This window comes from Diabrotica undecimpunctata, chromosome 2, assembly GCF_040954645.1.
Source record: "Diabrotica undecimpunctata isolate CICGRU chromosome 2, icDiaUnde3, whole genome shotgun sequence".
Taxonomy (NCBI): Eukaryota; Metazoa; Arthropoda; class Insecta; order Coleoptera; family Chrysomelidae; genus Diabrotica; species Diabrotica undecimpunctata.
Window position 1 is genome coordinate 164,779,411 of NC_092804.1, and position 20,159 is coordinate 164,799,569.

The 20,159-nt window shown below is 33.2% G+C and overlaps 1 protein-coding gene across 1 annotated transcript in view; it reads right to left on the bottom strand.

Annotated features, from left to right (window-relative positions):
- Nucleotides 1–19,108: 19,108 nt before the first annotated feature.
- The window catches only part of LOC140433979 (fatty acid synthase-like), an 84,313-nt gene continuing 83,262 nt past the window's right edge, over nucleotides 19,109–20,159 (bottom strand). The window contains 1 exon segment of the mRNA XM_072521949.1: nucleotides 19,109–19,320. Within this exon segment, the coding sequence (XP_072378050.1) occupies nucleotides 19,207–19,320 (114 nt within the window). The 3' untranslated portion in view covers nucleotides 19,109–19,206.

The following is a 20,159-nucleotide window of genomic DNA, read 5'->3' on the forward strand; positions in this document are numbered from 1 at the left end:
CGTGAAAATATGGGTCGAAAGAAACTCACACAAGACAGATCATGCTTTAACGTTACTTGAGAAAGAGGACTCCGTAATTACCGTATCACGTAATATTGGTGTTTCAAGAGAGGTAATTTATCAATTGAAACGGTCGGCTACTTCGTTGCCTTCTGGGACTATTTTGGAAAGAAAACCTGATTCTGAAGCTCCTAAAAAAACATCATCTAGGACAGATTTCATCATCAGGCGTGAAGTAATGATGAACCCTTTCATAACTGCCACCTAACTCAAAAATAAACATCTTGATTTAGTTCAAAACTTTTCAGCAAAAACGATTCGTCACCGGCTTCAGAAAGATCTAGCGTTACTAAGTCGACGGGTTACAAAGTAGCACTTGTTTACAAAAGCAATAAAGAAAAAAAAGATTAGATTTTTGTAAAAGGTATGAGCATTGAACACCTGAAAAATGGAAAAAAATCACGTTAAGTGACATATTTACGTTCACGTTAGTAAGAGAAAGCTCCAAATTTGTTCGTCGTCCACACACCGCATCAAGGTACGATCCAAAGTTCAGAGTTAAAACCGTCAAACATCCTGAGAGTGTAATGGTACGGGATGCATTTAGTGAAAATAAAGGAAGGGCGGGGTTGTATTTCTTGCCAAAGGATGTTACAATGAAGGCAATCCACTATGTGACTGTTCTAGAACAACATTTATTGAACTTGTGGGAAATTGACAAATGTGACTTCTTTAAGCACGATGGTTCCTCCACTCACGAGGCCAATATAGTGTCAAAGTTCTTAAATGATCACAATATTAACGTACTGGAATGGCCAAGTAACTCGCTCGACCTTAATCCTATCAAGAACGTCTAGAATATGATGAAAAATAAGGTTTAAGAGCGTCAACCAAGCAACATAAATCAGCTAAAAGAGAAGTTAAAGAGGTTTTGGGTGACCATGAAAGAAGAATATTTCTTGAACCTTGCTCAATCCAGGCTAAAGAGAAGCCAGCTTGTCATCGACTACAAGGGTGATATGACAAAGTATTTATTTGTTAAATTAAAATAACAATTATTCTGTTGTATTCACTGTCTAAAGATTTTTTTATCAGCACTGTACATGTAGCCTTTTTACGGTGTAAAAACTCGCTGTTGCAATTTTTCTTGTTACTCTATACTCTCATCAGACCCTCCGCCACCCTTTCAAGTTTGACGACTCCATTATTCAAATTTAGAATTTTCCAGACAGCCTTTATTGCACATAAATAAAAATGTTTAGTAATAAAATTTAATCATTGTTATAAATTTAAACAAATGATATGCAGCGAAGCCGTAAAGCATTTTAATTGCGAGATTTTAACGCTCGCTCCAAGCTGGCATAAGTTGCGTTTTTAGTTTTACTTGAGAACGCCCCATAAACTGCGATTTTAAAAGTAATAGTTTTCATGGACAAATTGATTCGAAAAAGACTGTTCAATATTACGCTATTTCACGTTTATTTTATAAAATCAAGTATATTTCATCTTTCAGTAGGGACGAAAAAGAAAAAAGTTAACACAAATATATCTGGAAATATAAATTATTCAGCATTAACTAATAATATTAGCCCATTTCGTCAGCTGTATGCAATACTTGCATAACCAAAAACTGGAAATTTTTGCAAAACAGGGGTTTAAAGTTTGGGTGCCAATAATTTTGTCTTATTTGTTTTACTACATGGATTGGGATTTTTGAAAAAAATTAATTTTGGTGTATTTGGGAGAGCGTTACGCATTAGCCTTTAATTAATTGTAAGACAGACTTTAAAATTCAACCCTTATTTTGAGTTGTGCCACTATTTCACATCAACATTTTGTCTTTTAAGACCAATTGAAGCAAAGACAAAACTGGCATTTTTTTGTTATTTCTATCAACTGAAATATACATTAAATATTATACAGGTATTACCTCTATGATGTATACCTGCACCTATCCTGTACGAATAAGGTAAGAATGAGTTCTAATAGGCTTGGAATCAGATACTTATAGGCGACAATTAGATATTGGTTTAATCGGTTGTACTACTGCGGAGTATAAGGCAAGGAGAAACCATTACACTAAATATTTTAAGATATTATGACTATGGCAATTTATGGAAAACAAAAGGCCCCTAGTCCGTGGCAGACCTTAACGGTCAAGGGGTGCTAAGAATCTCCACGTTAAATGCTAGGAACTACCCGAAAGTGGAAAACAAAATGACACATTGGCAATTGGAACCTGGAATGCAAAATCTCTCTCTATGCCAGGAAAATTTCTTAACATAGTGAGAGAAATGAAAAGAATAGGAGTCAACATTCTCGGAGTCAATGAAATTAGGTGGCCTGGGTCTAGATAGACAAATATCGATAACCATGTGATATACTATGCTGGTAATGACGATCCTCATTATTATAACGGAGTGGCATTTATAGTTGACGAGAAAAGCACTAAATGTGTAAAGAACTTTATACCTATATCTGATAAAGTAGCTATGCTACAAATTAATACCACTCATTGAAATATTAACGTTAGTCAAGTATATGCTCCTACAAAAAAAAACCAGAAAGAGAAATACGAGAATTCTACCAAGAGATCAAACAGCTAATGAAGAACGCAAAGAAAAATGCTGTAAACATTACTATGGGAGATTTTAATGCCAACGTAGGTGAAGGGCGGACCGAAGACGTAGTCGGAAACTTTGGTTTGTACAAAAGAAATAATAGAGGAAAAATACTGGTCCAATTTTGCCAAGAAGAAAATCTAATAATCGCAAACACCTGGTTTAATCTACCAAAAAGAAGACTATATATATGGAAAGCACCTAGAGATAATCAAAACCACATAATAACAAATCAGATTGATTATATATTAATTGACAAGCGTTATAGAAATGGAATCAGGGAAGTTAAAACATATCCTGGGACGGACATCGGTTCCGACCACAATATTGTTATTGGTAAAATCTCAATAAAACCAAAGAAAATTAAACGCATAGAGAAGATAAAACCTAGGCTCGAAAAACTTAAAGATCCAGCAGTACAGGCAGAGATAGAGAAAATACTCAATGATACACTCAAAAAAAAATCAGTGAAGTACCCGCGGTAGCAGAAGAATCAGTAGAAAGTACTTGTCATACCTTCAAAACAACAATCACAACTATACAAATAGAACAACTACAAGACAACACAAGAAAAACAAAGAATACATGGATGACAGAAGAAATTTTTGAACTGATGGACGTAAGAAGATCTTACAAAATCCTCAATGAAGTAAAATATAAAGAAACCATCCCAAACAAAATCAGGAAAGCCAAAGAAGAATGGATGAACAGCAGATGTGAGGAACTAAGGGAATTACTAAAAAGACTACTTCAATGCATACAAAAAGATTAAGGACGTCACAAATATGTAGAAAAAATTCACCACAACCACTCTAGTAGATGATAACAACCAAATAGAACCTAGCCCAGATGTAGGAAATATATGGGAAAAATACATAGAAGATATGTTTGATGACGAAAGAACAGAACCACAAATGAATATAATACAAGACACAATACTTGATATATTAACATTGGAAGTTACAAAAACAACCAATACGGCAAGGCCACGAAAGACCTCAAGTCCAGATGAGATATATGTAGAGATGATAAAACTTATCAATGAAGAAAATCTTCAGTCCTTAACACTACTATTTAACAAAATATATACCACTAGAATCTTCCCAGAAGACTGGCTTAGATCGACATTTATACCTATACTCAAAAAAATAAAGCAAATAGATGCTCGCAGTTTAGATTAATTAGCTTGATGAGCCATTTTCTGAAAATTTTACCCAAAATTGTTCACCAGCGTATATACAGAGAATGCGAAAGAAACCTGAGCGACAATCAATTTGGATTTCGTATGAGGCTGGGTACGAGGAAGGCATTATTTGGCCTCCAGATATTACTACAAAAATGCTAAGAACAACGAAAAGACGTGTTTCTCTTTTTTCCCTACTATGAAACAGCGTTTGATCAAGTAAAACACACAGAACTCATAGAAACCCTATTTTGAATTTTGAAAAGATCTTCTAAAATGCCCTCGAAAATATTGAAGAAGGAATAAACATCAACGGAGAATATGTAAACAACTTAAGATACGCAGACGACACCGTCATTATTGCGGACAGTGCTGAGGGTTTACAACGACTTTTGAATGCCATAACCAAAAAGGGAGAGAGCTTGAGGCTGAATATAAACACAAATAAAACAAAAGTAATGGCCGTTACACTTGCACCAAATGCCGACATTAATATTCGTATCTACAACAAACAGATAAAACCGGTACAAATATTCCAGTGTCTTGGTTGCTGGATAACAAACGATCTTGACTACGAAGTTAACAGACTTTTATAGAATATGCTAGGTACGCTTTTCAAAGAATAAAAAAATTCCTAATAAACTCTACCTTATCGTTGGATATCCGATACCAATTTGTAAAAACATTAATTTATTCCATATTGCTATACGGAGTAGAAACATGGACTCTCGGAATCACAAGCATGAGACAGAATGTGGGTTTTTCGAAGGATGCTGAAGATCTCTTGGACAGAGCACGTGACCAACAACGAGGTGCTGAGAAGAATTGGGACTGAAAGGGAACCTCTAAATATTGTAAGAACCAGAAAAACGAGTTATCTAGGACATATTTACAGAGGAGAAAAATATAACTTCATACGACTGATAATGGAAGGGAAAGTGGAAGGAAGAAGGAAGGTCCAGGAAGAAGAAAATGCTCCTGGCTGAAAAATGTAAGAGACTGGACAGGCATGGACACACATTCGATACTAAGAACAGCTCAAGATAGAGAGCATTTTGCTGTAGTTATAGCCAACCTTCAGTAATGGAGAGGACACCTTAAGAAAAAGATCAACTGAAATAAAGGTTCAATAAAAAATACTACAATTTACTTGAATGAGAAAATGTGTTTATTAACTACTATACGAAGAACGAAACAAAAAAGTATATATTGATAATAATAGAAAAAGTTATGATCAACAATACTTTAAATGTCGATAGAAATCAACGTAAATTGGTGGAACATTCTTGTCTTCACAAAGGCTAGTAAAGTCTTTTTTCTTCTTTTCAGTTATTGGCGGGCTGCCAGTATGAGCCTTTTCTGGTTCTATAATATCCATGCTTTCTAAACCTTTTCTTGTTTTTGAAGTTATACTTCTATACGCGCGCTCCACGTTGGAAATTTGTATGGGAGTGAATCTGTGAAATCATTACATATGTAAGATAATGAGTACGAGAGAGACAGAAGATATAGTTTCTCTCTCTTCCTCTCTCGAATATAAAAATGTTCCTTTTGTATACATATATAATTTAATATTATATATACAGTAGACTCCCTCTATAACGAGAACTGAAATGACAGACTAATTACCTCGTTATAAGCCGATCTCGTTATATCAGACAATCATAATACTGTGCATACATATGAATCTGTAGTTTTCTAAACCATTAACTTCCTATAGTGAAGCCATTCGGAACAATATAAGATGCTAATAAATATTGTTTGTATGGCGCTTTTGAAAAAAAGTTGTTTACTTTTATTGTCAATGATATATATTAAAACATAAAAGAGTTGTTTACTTTTATTATCAATGATATACGTTAAAACAAAAAAGCTGTACTATTTTTTTCAAACTACATAATGTATAAATCGTATTTTCAAGGATAACATAAACTATTGCTTCTGCAATTTTAAGAACTCTGTTATTTTTAACTGCTTTAAATGGTCCAGTATCATTCTATCATATATTTTCTAAAGATGTGAAACAGTTGTATTTATTCATTGTAAAGAAGTTTATTGCGGGCTGCAGTTAAGTTTATTGAGGGGCTGTTTGAAAAGGTATTTATTTATAGCCACGACCGGACTAAAAACGTAAAAAACACGTTTTTGGATCTTATTTTCTCTCGTTATAACCAAATTTGCCTCGCTATAGACGGTTATAGTTCAATAGAAATTTCACGGGACATCTAATGTATCTCGTTATAAGCGAAACCTCGTAATAACCGTGTTCGTTATAGAGGGAGTATACTGTATTATATAAAGATATAAATACATATAATAAAATATTTATTAATATTATTATTTAGGTGATATGTTTTGTATTATTTATTAAATGTTCATAATTATATTAGTCTTTTGTATTTCAAAATAATAATATCATTAAATCACTGTATGATCCAGAACTGTCAATTTTGAAATACATTTGTCTCATGTCCTCGGTAGTATAGTAGTCAGTATCCCCGCATGTCACGCGGGAGATCGGGGTTCGATTGCCAGTCGGGGAGGACTTTTTTTATTAATATTATTACATTATTGTCATTTTTAAATACTTATGGATATTGCATTTTAATTTGTATTGTACTATTATATGGAATTATGTTGCACTGTATTGTAGTGTATTATTTTATGTATATTATTGTCATTTTTAAATACTTATGAATATTGCAGTTTAACTTGTATTGTATTATTATATTAATAACAAAATAAACAATGAATTTTACTGCAGAGTATGTGTAAAAAAATTTTTGCATTCAACTCCTTTCATACATATATGAAAATAAAAATATACAATTTCATCAAAATATTGATTTAATCCTTCATTGTTAGTAAGTTGTTATTAATTCTGTTTCTCTTTCTGCTATGTCTTACTTATAGAATTACATATGTTATGATTGCGCAGATTAACTCCTAAGTAAATTTGTAACGGCGAATGCGTGTATAGAAGTGTAACTTCCACCGGCAGTCCCACTGGACTGCCACACCCGTTTTTTTTTTCTTGGTGGTACCAAATGATCTGTACTCGTCTTGTACTTATTATAAAAAGTTTAAGTATACTATTTAGTAGAAATGGTTAGATTTGTATTTTTTGGTTAGTTCTGCTTTAAGCTATAGTGCGGCGGCTGGTCTTTTCTGTTACATAATAAAATATGTAATAAAAAATATTTATTTTAAATTAATTTTGGCCAAACGTTTTCTACTAAATCGATTATTTGGAATTATGCATTAAAATGTTATTGATATCAATACTTACGTAGCTTCTGTTCGAGATAGGATTAATTCACTTCGTTTCTGATGACGCTTTGGATCTGACATTTTTAAATCAATAAATTTATTCCTTTTATTGAATGTGACACAGCTCCAAAATTCTCATTGATACAGTTTGAAAATATCTAAAATTGTCTGCTATAGTGGCACAACTCAAAAGTGCCAATTTTGCATAGAAACTTGATATCGACACGATTCGACTTCCACTGCACAACTAAAAAGGGTGAGTATTACAAGAAACAATTTATCTCAACGGACAACATGTCATAGCGACACTAGTGACGTCTAGCGGACATTTTTGCTATTATTATTTTGCCAGTTTTGCAGGTCATAAATAAGGTTTTTTCAAGCTCTCTGGTGATATTAACTAAATTTTGTCAATTTTTGAGTTAAACCACTATTACACGCAGCCGACGATTGTAATTGCATACAGAATTTATTGTAATTTAAGTTATTTTAATACTTTTGCGTGTTAGTGTAATAAAAACAAATTTAGCCGATCAAGAGTCAATATAGAAAAAATTTCTTTATAGATACGTTACTTTTGCAGTTCAAATAAATTTACTCATTTACTAATATCGACAACTGTATGTATATCTTATATAAGAATTAGTTAAGTAATAATCTCAAATATCTCTAACCGATATTATCGGCGGTTTTTGGTTTAACCTAGATCGACTCGTGATGAGATAAATTCATTACCTAATTGGATTTTCTCCAATTATGGGTCAAATTACCTATTAAATTAACATGTATCCACCCTTTCAACCAACTCGATGCTTCACAGATTTCTACTTGTCGGACATGCAGGATCCTCAGCTGCATTAACCTATTTTCAAACCGAATTTAACAAAATTACCGACATATACGAAACCGAATAGTTGTTTTGATCAGGGGTGGATTAGACAAAATACTTAGTAAAATAATAAACTTTACGTAATAGATTTAAAAATTTCATATTTTTATGCAGAAAAGTTTTATTTGTTTCATTAATCTTATAACGTATATAATAGAAATGCTGAAACACTTACCACGAAAACTAGTTGTTCTTTGAATTGCATTTTGAATCGCTTGGTAAACCTATGTTACGTTTTTATAATAATACGCATGCTGAGACTTTTATCATCCTTTACCAAAAAAAAACTAATTATAATACTTCCTATCCTAATATATAATATATAATACGATATCGTAAATATTGTAAAGTAGTATGACATGTAAGGAATTGAAATCTACCTTGATTTATGGGCCATGCAGTCCTCTATAAATCTACACCATTGTTTTTTCTTTTAAGTACATAGAAAAAATTTTTAAAAATGATACCTGGCGTTTTTATTCACCCCATTGATTAAGGTGAATAGGAATAAACACTGCTTTTAAAGTATATTTCAGCTGCAGAACCTGTGGGGCTTATAGAAACAGTCAGCAATGTCATGGGGTGAAAAGAAACAACATTTGTTTTGATAAAAAAATTTATGTACTTTAAATATCTAATTATAAATGACCAAATATCGAATTACAAATGACAAAATGAGTCGTTGGTAGTTAAGTTAATTTAATTAGTAGATGGTAAAGTTACTGAGATCATCAAGAAAACTAATGCTTGTTTTCATACGGTAGGAGGAAGACTTAGATACTTCAACTGGTGGCACAAGTTTCTTCATTATATCGTCCTTCAGGAAAAAGCACTCTTCTACAGTTGGTAGAAATGTGTTGTTAGCAATTGATTTCTTGTAAAAAATTTCAACATAACCATTGTCTTCAAGGCGAGAGATTTTGCTAATGTACATTCGAAACACGGTTTTACTTTTTCCATATACTTTCACAATTGCAAGTCATCAACCTGAAGGTTACTGTCAACTTCTTTAGCATAGTTTGCCATATCAGATTCTTCGGAGTCAGATAAAATAAGTTCTGCATCACTATCTTGGAGAAAGTACTCTGACTCTTCTTTAGATGAGGAATTAACATTTTTATGTTTTCTTCCTTTCCATTAGACGTACTATAACTTCCTTTGTCAGTGCTTGTACTAGCACCACCGATAGGTTCGACCTGAACTGGATCTTCTGGAATTGGAAAATCTGCCATAGACACACTTTTTCTAGGCTCAAAAGATACTTTTACACGTTTTTTGCGAAGTGCAGTTACTTCTGGTTGTCTGAGAGCTTTCAGGAGTTCTTTGAAAGTATCGTCAATAGTAGCGACAGGGGTTGTGGCTGTTACAGTTGTGGCTCCTGACTCATCTAAAGATGGTACCATCTTTAGTACTTTATTGAGACAAAGAGGCATTATACCACATTTTCTAAAACCAGCAATTATGTTCTCTGAATTACATGCTTCACATAGTTTTTTAGTAAACGGAGGAACTTACTCTTTTGTATAGTAGCTTCATATCTGCCAGGTCTGTTTTACCAATCAGCAACAATTGCCTGCCAGGTAAGTTTAATTGGCCGTAAGAATGCTACATCTAACGGCTGTGTTAGATGCGTCGAGTTTGCTGGTAGAAATATAAAATGAATATTGTTTTCTAAACACTTTTGTATGATATCAAGTTGTCTTCAATAAGTATTTTTTACCATCATATCGTTTAAAATATGGAAGTATGATGGTTACGATATAATCTAAAAAACAGAAGTTGTCAAACCAACCACTTTTGGTCCTATTATACCTAGACCCCTCAGGACCGCCCTCTCTATAACTTTTAAGTTTATTGCTTTATATATTACATAAGGGGCCAAAATTTGAACATCAGCATTAGCAGAAAACACCACTGAGATGGAGCTTTTCGTAGAATTCATCACCCTATCAGGATATCTACATCCTAGTCTAGCTATTATTTTACTTCTGCCCGGATCATCAGATAAGTTAGTTTGGTCATAATTGATTATATTCGATGGAGGATTGTTCACCAGTTCTACTCCAAGTCTGTCAAAGTATTTATTAATTGTTTTCGGAGAGATGGCTGGTCTGGCTCGTTTTATGTTTTGGCATAATATGAATGACAAACTAGTCTGGTGTCTTCTCAAGAAAGAGTAGACAAACTCCTGACCAGGTAAATCTTTAATTAAAAGTCTTAGAGTAAACCACTTAATGGGATAGCCCCAGTCACTGCAAATGATTAGGCGACTGACCAAAGTTTTTTCCTCTTCTTCAGTCAAAGCGGTTTGTCCCGCCTCTTTTTTAACTAATCACCCTTTCTAAAATGTCTGTAAAAAACACTGTAGTTGATGCCATATTTACTCTCTGCTTTCCTGAGACTGATACCATTGGCTATCTCTGCTACGGCTTGCTAAAGAACCTCTTGATTTTCATTTTCTTCGGTTTCACAGGTTTGTAATTCCTTGGCAGGCTGAAGGTAAGCAAGTATATTAGATATTTTGTCAAGTATAATAGATATCCTAAACGACTATCGTCTTTTAATCCTATTTATCTCTAATAAAACAAAAAAATAAGGGGTTTTGTATTTGTGGGGTGAATAGAAACAGCTGTCTACTGTGTTTCTATTCACCCCACACATCTTAAATATGTGACATAACCTCAAATAACATTTTGAAAATAGAAAAGTGTGTTATTTATACATTCTTAAAGTGTGTTATACTTTTTATAGGTATATAACACTAAAGAATTAGTACAAATCAAGAATATAACATGATAGGATATAATACTTACATGTAAAGTTGAGAAGATGTTGTTATTGCAATAAATCTGAATCTCAATGTTGTCAACTACATAAACTTATTTTTTCTTCAAATTTAGAGTGTTATCAACTTGCAACCAGAAATATACCCCTTTACCACTACTTTTACCCCCTAAAATGTGGCATAAAACCATTTTGGAAGTTGTTTGGAACGAATTTAAAAAAATTTAATTAGTCTACATTTTGAATTTAATAAACTATTTGCCATAAACCAGTATGGATTCTTGGAAACCTGTAGAACTAACAGGAAGAACATATAAATAGTCCAAAATCACATCATAAGAAAGGCACTCAACATTTCCATTTACGTAGCGCTTTGACCTTCGAACCCCACGAATCTTTCAACAACCTAAGTAACTATCAGAAAATAAAACATGACAGACTACGAAGAAACGTACGAGCCAGGCACAGTCGATCCAAACATCATCTAATAGGTAATCAAGCAGAAGATTGAAATGAAAAAAACATAAGTTAGTCATAGGATGAACACATAGTAAGACTCTTCCAGACTAAACTAAACCCAGCAACTGAATAGAAGTAGCAGCTGTTAAAAAATACCAAAACATATATAAACGAGGCAAGTGAGGGCGCTAGATACTTGAGAATGCATGTCTCACTAATCTCTAAATACTTAATACAATAATTTTCTTACAGGGAATTAATTAGTTATGATTTTCTTACAGGTACAAAAGTAACCGCGATCTCCTAAGTACTGAAGCCCCACATCGAGAGGTATGCGCTAGATGGCCAAACACTTTGGACGTACAGCTGGCGAAAAAGCAAAATCCTTCTGCCGAATCGGCAGCTGATCGACCGGCGGTATACACGATTTCTGGACGAAGGAGTAGTGATTAAGATTATTTATGAGGATTACTCACTGCTCGGACTGGTAGGCAACTAGGAAAAGAATCAAATCAATGGATATGCATATAGCAAGGATACAAAACGCCATTCCCTAAACGAAGTGGCTTTACTGCAGATTTCGCAATTCTCAGGTCATCCATGAATAAAACTAAGTTATGAACTAAGAGAAGAATGGTGGTAGCTTGGTGATCAGAAGGTATCGACTTTAGGTGACATGACGTTCTTGATCTTTAAACATGAGAACTTCTTACTTTAGGAATCTAATGTCACATAAAGTTGGGTTTAATTTGTATGTATATGTGCATGTTAAAGAAGTTATGTTCGCCCATTATATCTTTCATTTCCTTGCATTTTTCATTTATCCGTTTTCATTTGTCTACCTTTATTTTTCTTTTAATTATTTTATTGCAAATATCAAAATTTTTTAACTATTAAGACGCAAAATATACTTCGATAACACAATGTAACCGATTCTTAAACATAAAATACTATCGACTAACTTGAAGACCAGATATCTAATGGCTTTAGAATAAATAAAATCTGTTTTTAATAAGTATAACATTTTGCGCTTCATTGGCACATTAGATAATATAGATTAAACAATATTTGAGACCAACTCTGTTCTTTCTATCAACAGACAAACCTTACACTGGATTCTAATACGGAATTTGATGGGAACGTGGTCACAGATTATTTCAGATTTATTAACCAGTCCACCAACAACGACAAGCACTCAAAGCGGGATTTGATGGCTCATTTGCTCCAGGGAATATTCGGAGAATATTTTGAACGCTAAAAGGTAATTAATTTAACAGTAAGGCTTTATGCGACTGCACCGGTATTACGTAAAAATGTGAACTGATATTTAATCTACCATGCAAGGGGATTACTTGGGTTATATTAAATACTAGTGCAACAGTTTCATCCTGGATTCTCCAATACTATGTCGACAAGGATATAATTGTCATTACAGAAAATGGCAAAATGTTATTTATAAAAATTCTATAAATTTATACTTCTCTGAATAAATTTATTTTTAGGATTTAAGAGTAATTAAAAACTGGTAATACATTAATGAATCTTTAATTTTTTTATCTTCACCCATGTCCAAAAGAAAGTTCTGTGTTTCTATTAAATGTAACATTTCATCGAATAATGAGTTTCGTTATAGACCATCATTCTTTGTTACATTAGAGATAGAGGTTACCTGGTAATGTAGAAGTGATTTCTTTCTCTTGTTAATATAAGTGACATATTCTTAAAATAATAATTAACCCCCTGTTACTGGCGTGGGTGACACAGATTTAAATCTAGTGTATCAGCGCTACCTAGGCTTCAGTACCTTCCTGAATGTATACCTTGGTTCTCCACAGTAACAGGTGCTTAGTTGCCAAACATTTCCATAAGTCTTTTAGTTGTTGACGACTGTTCCCCACGCCACTAACCGTGTTCTTAAGCTTGTCAAAGTAAGTTGTCGATTTTGGTATACTAAACTGGTTTCTTCTCCTCATAGGGAAGTAGAAGTAGGGGTAGACCAAAACTCAGATGAAGGGATGGTGTAGATGAGGATGGTAGACAAATAGGCGCAGCAAACTGACAACAGTTGGCAATGGATAGAACTGACTGGCGTAATAGACTTAGGGAAGGTCGAGGCTCTTTTATAGGGCTGTAGCACCAATGATGATGATGATTCATAATACTTACGAATCCTAATTCATAATAATATGAACACATGATTTCTACCTAATCGTACTTTTTTTTAGAACAAAATGGAGAATTCGAATAAGCCTAAAGTTGAAAGAGGTAACGATCCTGACGTTTGGTTGAAATGGTTCGAGGAGTTAGTGATAACGAGGATGGACATCTATTACAGACAACTAAAGTGATTTTGGAGAGGAAGACCACGTGACTGAAAGTGAACACAATACAGCTTCGGAACAAGAAGCAGATGAAACTGACAGAAGTGATACTAGTGGAAGTAAAAAAAAAGAAATTGACCATCGAGCGGAAGAATATTATACGGGAAAAGATGAAATAAAAGGGAGGAAAAGTGGCCCTGTAAAAAACGTACGAACTCGGACATGTAATATAGTAAAATGCCATTTGCCAGGACCAAAAGATAGTGATCGTGATAAACACAATAGTTCATTGCACTAATATTTACATAAATAGAAGGTGTAACAATTTCCAACGAAATCGAAATGCACAATATACCGATTCAATGAAAATTCGAGCACTTATTGTTTTAGTGTTCCTTATAGGTTTTTGCGATCATTCAGGGAACACTTTCACATTTTCTGGGATAATTCAAAGGATAATGGTCTGAAATCTTGCTACTTATCTATAAGTGAATCCATATTTTGCTTCTTGATATGATGGTTACGGTTTGATAGTGTTATTGATAGAGATAAACAAAAACCCATTGAGAAATTTGCACCTGTTCTTCTTTATGTGCCGTCTTCTACCGAAGGTTGGCGACCATCAAACGATAGGTTTCTCTGTTTTGTGCCTCATGTATTATGTTCGCGGCTTCTGGTATTTGAAACCATTCTCTCAAATTTCTCAGCCAGGATTTCTTGTTTCTAACCAAACCTCTTCTAACTTCAATCTTGCCTTCCACGATAAGCTGTAGCAGACTGTACTTATCATTACGGAACACATGGCCCAGGTATGACGCTTTCCTCCTTTTAAGAGTTGTTAACAATTCCATCTCTTTACCCATTCGTCTTAATACCTCTGTGTTGGTCACTCTGTCTGTCCAAGGTAATCTCAGTATGCGTCGATACAGCCACATTTCTAGAGCCGCTAACTTCTTTATAGTTGCTGCTGTTAACGTCCACCCTTCAACTCCGTAAAGTAGCGTAGAGAGTACGTAGCATTTCGTGGCGCACCATCGGAGGTTAACGCTTAGGTGGCGGTTGCTTAAGAGCTTTCTCCAAAATTTGCACCAATAAGAGATATGCTGGAATTACTTTTGAACATAATTCAAGCTTACTTTTCACGAAGTGAGTACCTCACAGTCGATGAACCAACTTCTAGCATTCAGAGGTAGATGCAGTTTTAAGCAGTACATACTTAGTAAGCCGGCTAAATCTGGCCTAAAAGTATTGACTTTAACTGACACTAAGGCAACCTAAACGTTGAATTTTGGAAATTTTGGAATTTTTAAAATTTGGAAACATATGTATGTAGGCAGCCAGAAGGTCCTTACTAAGTAAGCAACTCTGGAGAAGACGTTGTGTTGCGTTTAGTTAAACCAGTATCTGGATCTAATCGAAATATCAAAGGCAATAACTGGTTCACCATAATTCCTATAGCAAAAAGGCTTTTCTTCTGAAAAAAACTAACTTACGTAGAAACGATAAAAAAAAATAAACGGGAAATACCGAAGAAATTCCTTTAAATATGAACTAGAGTGGAACACTCCTCCGTATTCGGCTTTCACAAATGCTTTGGTGTTCTATTGTTCAAGAAAGAACAAGGTTGTACTGGTTTTATAAACATTCCATTCCACTGTTGATATAGATAAGTCCACTAGGGATAAAAATAAACCTAAGGTCGCGACTTGGTTGACCAGCTTTGTCAAAACAATAATGTTGCGAGCCACACTAAATGTTGGCTGATGGTATTGTTCTTCACTCTACAATCTGGTAAACATTTCTGCAATAAATGTTCTTTGCATTTACAAATATCACTATCATATGAACAAGAAGATATCACGTGTTCGGTTCTTACAACATCTGAGTGGGGAGTTGATCAAACCTCAAAAAGAACAAAGCTCTCAAAATCCAAACATTTCAAGGCAGCTACGACAACGTGCAAAGCTGCTGTTTGGTATTGAGAAAGATGAGCAGCCAGCCAAAGCTGAACCGGATCTTAAGGAAGATATTATGTATGTGAAGGGTTCAGGATAAACGAAAATTCTGTTCCTAATGTGAAAAATAGGTTTGTGGTGACCATTTGAAAGAAATCCGTATAAACTGCCATCAAAATGAGGTTATGCAAATATATTATCGTCTAATTGAAAATAAAGTTTCTTGTAATAATTTTTTGGTCTTATCTTGATAAATACACTGTACTGATTATATTTCCATAGAAAATAAACTAAAGGTCAAAAAGTAATGGCAAATAACCCCCACGCCACTAAATATGTCATTTTTAGTGACGTTTAGAAACGGAGGGTTAGAGATAAATAATTTTCGGAAACTTAAAAATCCTAATTTTTACCTTAGTCATCATTGGAACCATCCTCATCACTAGATTTGTAAGAAACATCAGTCAGAGTAAAATCATTTCTTTTACTGCCGCTTTCTAATTATATATGTAATAGTTCCCCTCACTTCCAAGTGTTATGGAAGTGTTTAGTGGATCAGCAGTATCTTCTATATTAATTTTTGATGCTTCTGTTCTTTCTTTGTGTTCTAAGAAATTTAAGTGGTACTGCTGATTGCTTGAATACAACTGATAGTGTTCTACTAAAATTTCTGAGATTTCGTGTTTGTCTGAAGATCATTTGTAGTTATTGTGTCAATATGGTTAAATGTTTTTGAACCTTTTATTTTCCTTATTTTTTGCCATATATCCGTTATGGACATAGACGAGTCAATTGACGACACGTAATTGGTCCAGCTCTCTTTTTTTGCTTGCTTTATTAAAAATCTAGATCTGGCCCTTAAAGATCTAAAATTGTTCAAGTTATTAGGTGTGTTATACTTCTTGTATATATTAAAAGCATGTTTTGTTTGCTTTAAAGTGGATGCGATTTCAGTGTTCCACCAAGAAAGAGGAGCTTTTGTGATATTTTTGGTTTTTCCTATAGAATCTCTGGCTGCGTCTTAAATTATACCATTGAAAGATGATAGAGTAGTGTCTATATTATCTGATATAACTAGATTTGGTATACGTATGCTTACTAAGTTCGAGTATTTTTCTCAATCAGCTGACTTTAATTTCCACGTTTCATATGGTGTTGTACAGGTTTTTTCATCTTTGTCATGAGTAATTATTATTGGAAAATGATCACTGTCGTATAGGTGGTCCAATGTATTCCACTGTAAAAATGAAGCTAAAGTTGAATCACTGATAGATAGGTCTATGGAGAAAAAAGTGCCATTATGTGCATTGAATCTAGTAGGTGTTCCTGTGTTTAACAAAACTAGTTTTATGTTATTAATTGCTTCTAATAATATTCTAATAATATAAAATATTATTTTGTTTAACAAAATATCAATATAAATGTACGTTTAACATGTTGTTTGCGATCTATTGCGATGTGGAATTAACAATTTTTTAAGCAGTACAAAATTTGGATACATCGTCTAAAACAGTAGAAGTATACAGAAAACAGGAATGTCGTGGCGAAAACAGTTAATCTATTGCTAAATTCGTTTGGGACTCCTACCAAACGAATGTAAATTCATTTAATGCGACGTTGTCATTTAAATGAAATCGACCAAGTTCGATTGTTTTCGCACATTTTTCAAATTAAAAAAAAACAGGGTCAAATATAAACAGTTTTTTACATTTTTTTTTTTAATTTGTGGGAAGGTAATTTAGGGAAGTTCTTCTTCTTCTTCCTTCTTGTATGTAGGCTTTGAAGCCTGTTTCTTCTTCAATATTAGCCTCCTAAATTGTTTAAATTATCGCACCATCTGTTTCTTGGTCTGCCAATACTTCTTCGTCCATTTGGTAACTTCTCTCGTACTATTCCTACTATCCTATCCTCTGCCATTCTACTAATGTGTTCGTTTCACTCCTGTTTCCGTTTTGTCACCTATCTATTAATGTCTTCTATATTGCATGTTCTTCTTATGTTTTCGCTTCTCTCCCTGTCCAACCGACTTTTCCCTGATATTCGTTGAAGTATTTCCATCTCTGTTGTTTCCAGTAGTCGTCTCGTTTTAGATGTGTCAGGTCTTGTCTCCTCTGTGTATGTTAACATAGGTCTAATTGCTGCTATATAGATTTTGTTTTTATGTCTTGTTTTAGGTGTTTGTTCTTCCAGATTGTGCCATTAAGAGATCCGGTCGCTTTACTTGCTTTTAAGTTTTGATGTACTTCTTCTTCAACATCTCCGTAACTAGTTATATCTATTCCGGGTATCTAAATATTGCTTTCTGCTTTATTATTTTCCTATCAATTCCTATTTTACATTGTAGTGGGTATTTAGATGTTTTCATACAATTGGTTTTTTCTGCTGATATTATCATATTGTATTTCCTTGCTGTTGTATTAAAGATGTGTGTTAATCTTTGGAGCTCGTCTTCTTCTGGGAACTTTAGGGAAGTGATATTTCCTAATGTTTTCGTGGCTCATATTATTCTTACTATTACTCTTACTATATAATAGTTTAGTTTTACCATAGTTTTATAGATATTAAACGTTTTTTTTTTGCCATATTCTTTTTCCGTTAAGCAACCCTATAGCATTTTTGGCTTGCATTCTTCTGGTGTTGATTTATTGGTTATCTGTTTCTTCTAGATTAAATATTATTTCTAGATATTTGTATATTCATCAACAGTCTCTCTCTCTCTGTTGTTATCTGTACAAGATTTATTGTGCCTCTTCCAATAATGAAATATTTGATTTTTTTTGGTATTAAATATTAGTCTTCATTTCTGATATTCTACAGCCAGCTTTCTTATCATGTATTTAATATCTTGGTTATCGTTTGGCCTGACGATCTAATCATCTGCAAAATGTAGTTATATTTAGGCATGTATTATTTAATTCTAATACCGTATCATGCCATTTTCTTTTCTACCTAATACTTTTACTATATATTTTTTAAACAATGTTGGAGAAATGCAGCAACCTTGGTAACGCAGGTTTTACATAGCAAATTCAAGTGAGAAAGTATTGCCTATTTTAATTCGAGATGTCAATCAACTCAATCACTCAAATTATTTATCTGAATGAGGCAACAATCCTTCCCCAAAGAACTCTGAACAGAGTTAAAAAATAAAACAAAACGTTTAAAGTTGTTGCTGAAGAAGCTGAAATGCTTGGCAAGGAAGGGATTTTAAATATTTACTACCAACCAAGCGCTGTAAAAAAGAAAAAAGTTTTATTGGGTTTTTCGCTGCTCTATTAAGTTATAGTCAAGTTAGACAGTTTTTAAGCTCTTATTTTTTAAACAGAATCCGTCAGATCGAAGCTATTGAATTGGAGAAATAATTATAAACAAGTCTTTACTTATATTTACGCTGTAAATTTACAAATGTGTAATACTATGTGCACTCATGATTATATTTGCACATCCAAGAGCAGAAGGGATATGCATTTTCAATTAATTAACAGAAAACTATTAACACACCCAAGTGATTTACAGCGAAAATTGGGTAAAATTTACATTCAGTGTAATATCTGTTGATCAAACATTCTCATTGCGTAGCTTTGGCCATAATTAAATAATATATACCATGTTTGAAAATTGTTGATAAAACGGTTTTTATGAACAACAATAAATTTATGTATAGCTTAAAAATATTACAGATTTAAAACTTGCTACAGTATTAGATAGTAGAAACAATTATATATTATAGTTTACAAAATTTGTTAATTATATCTGACACTTTTTCTATGTTATTTCCCAAAAGTATAGTTTTGTGGTCTCCATCAATTTTTTCTATCTGGGGTGCCTGATTACATACCTACAAATTAAAAGATATGGTGTACACATTTAGTAAGTGTTATTAATAAACTAGTGTTTTTAAAACTCTCAAATGAAAATATAAATGTGTAATAATATATGTATATAATACTTATTGTCTAGGAAATATCTGTTCTAAAACTTCCTCACTTGGGTGAATCATATATCGTGGGCTTACTGCAAAAATTCATGTTTGGACATTTTTCTTGTCTGTTCATAGAAAGTATTAGAAAGAGAGAAATCATCGAATAATAAAATCCGTTTAGTGAAAGCACTTATCTAAACGTTAATACGAAATGTGACCAAAATATATTAACTAGCTTGAACACAATCTTATATAAGTAAGTTGCTCTAAATGGATTTTACTTTCATTATTTTTTATAAACAAAAAAAAAATTCTTCTACAAAAATCCTTATTTGAAAGGTTAACATTGTAAAATAATAGCGATCTAAAATGCAAAAGCTACTACAAAAATCAGTTAAGAGCACATAGCTGATATTGCAGAAATACATATATTTAAGAAAATGATGAAATGCAATACAGCTAAAAACCGGTATTAAGGTATTTAAGGTATTTTAAACGATTTCTGCTGTTTATCACAATGTCTTTCGGGGAATAGCTTATACAGCAAAAATCAGATAAGTAAACCTAACTTGTTTTGGCAGACTATTTTGTGTTAAATACTCATTGTAACGAATATACCTCACGTGTTACTTTGCTAAGTTTTACAGTTTTTTAGTTAATAAAATGCTAGACTGAAAAGCATGTTTAACATTTCTTTAAAATATTCCCCCTATAAAATTACTTTCACGCCACCTATCGATTTGTCATGCCTTTTT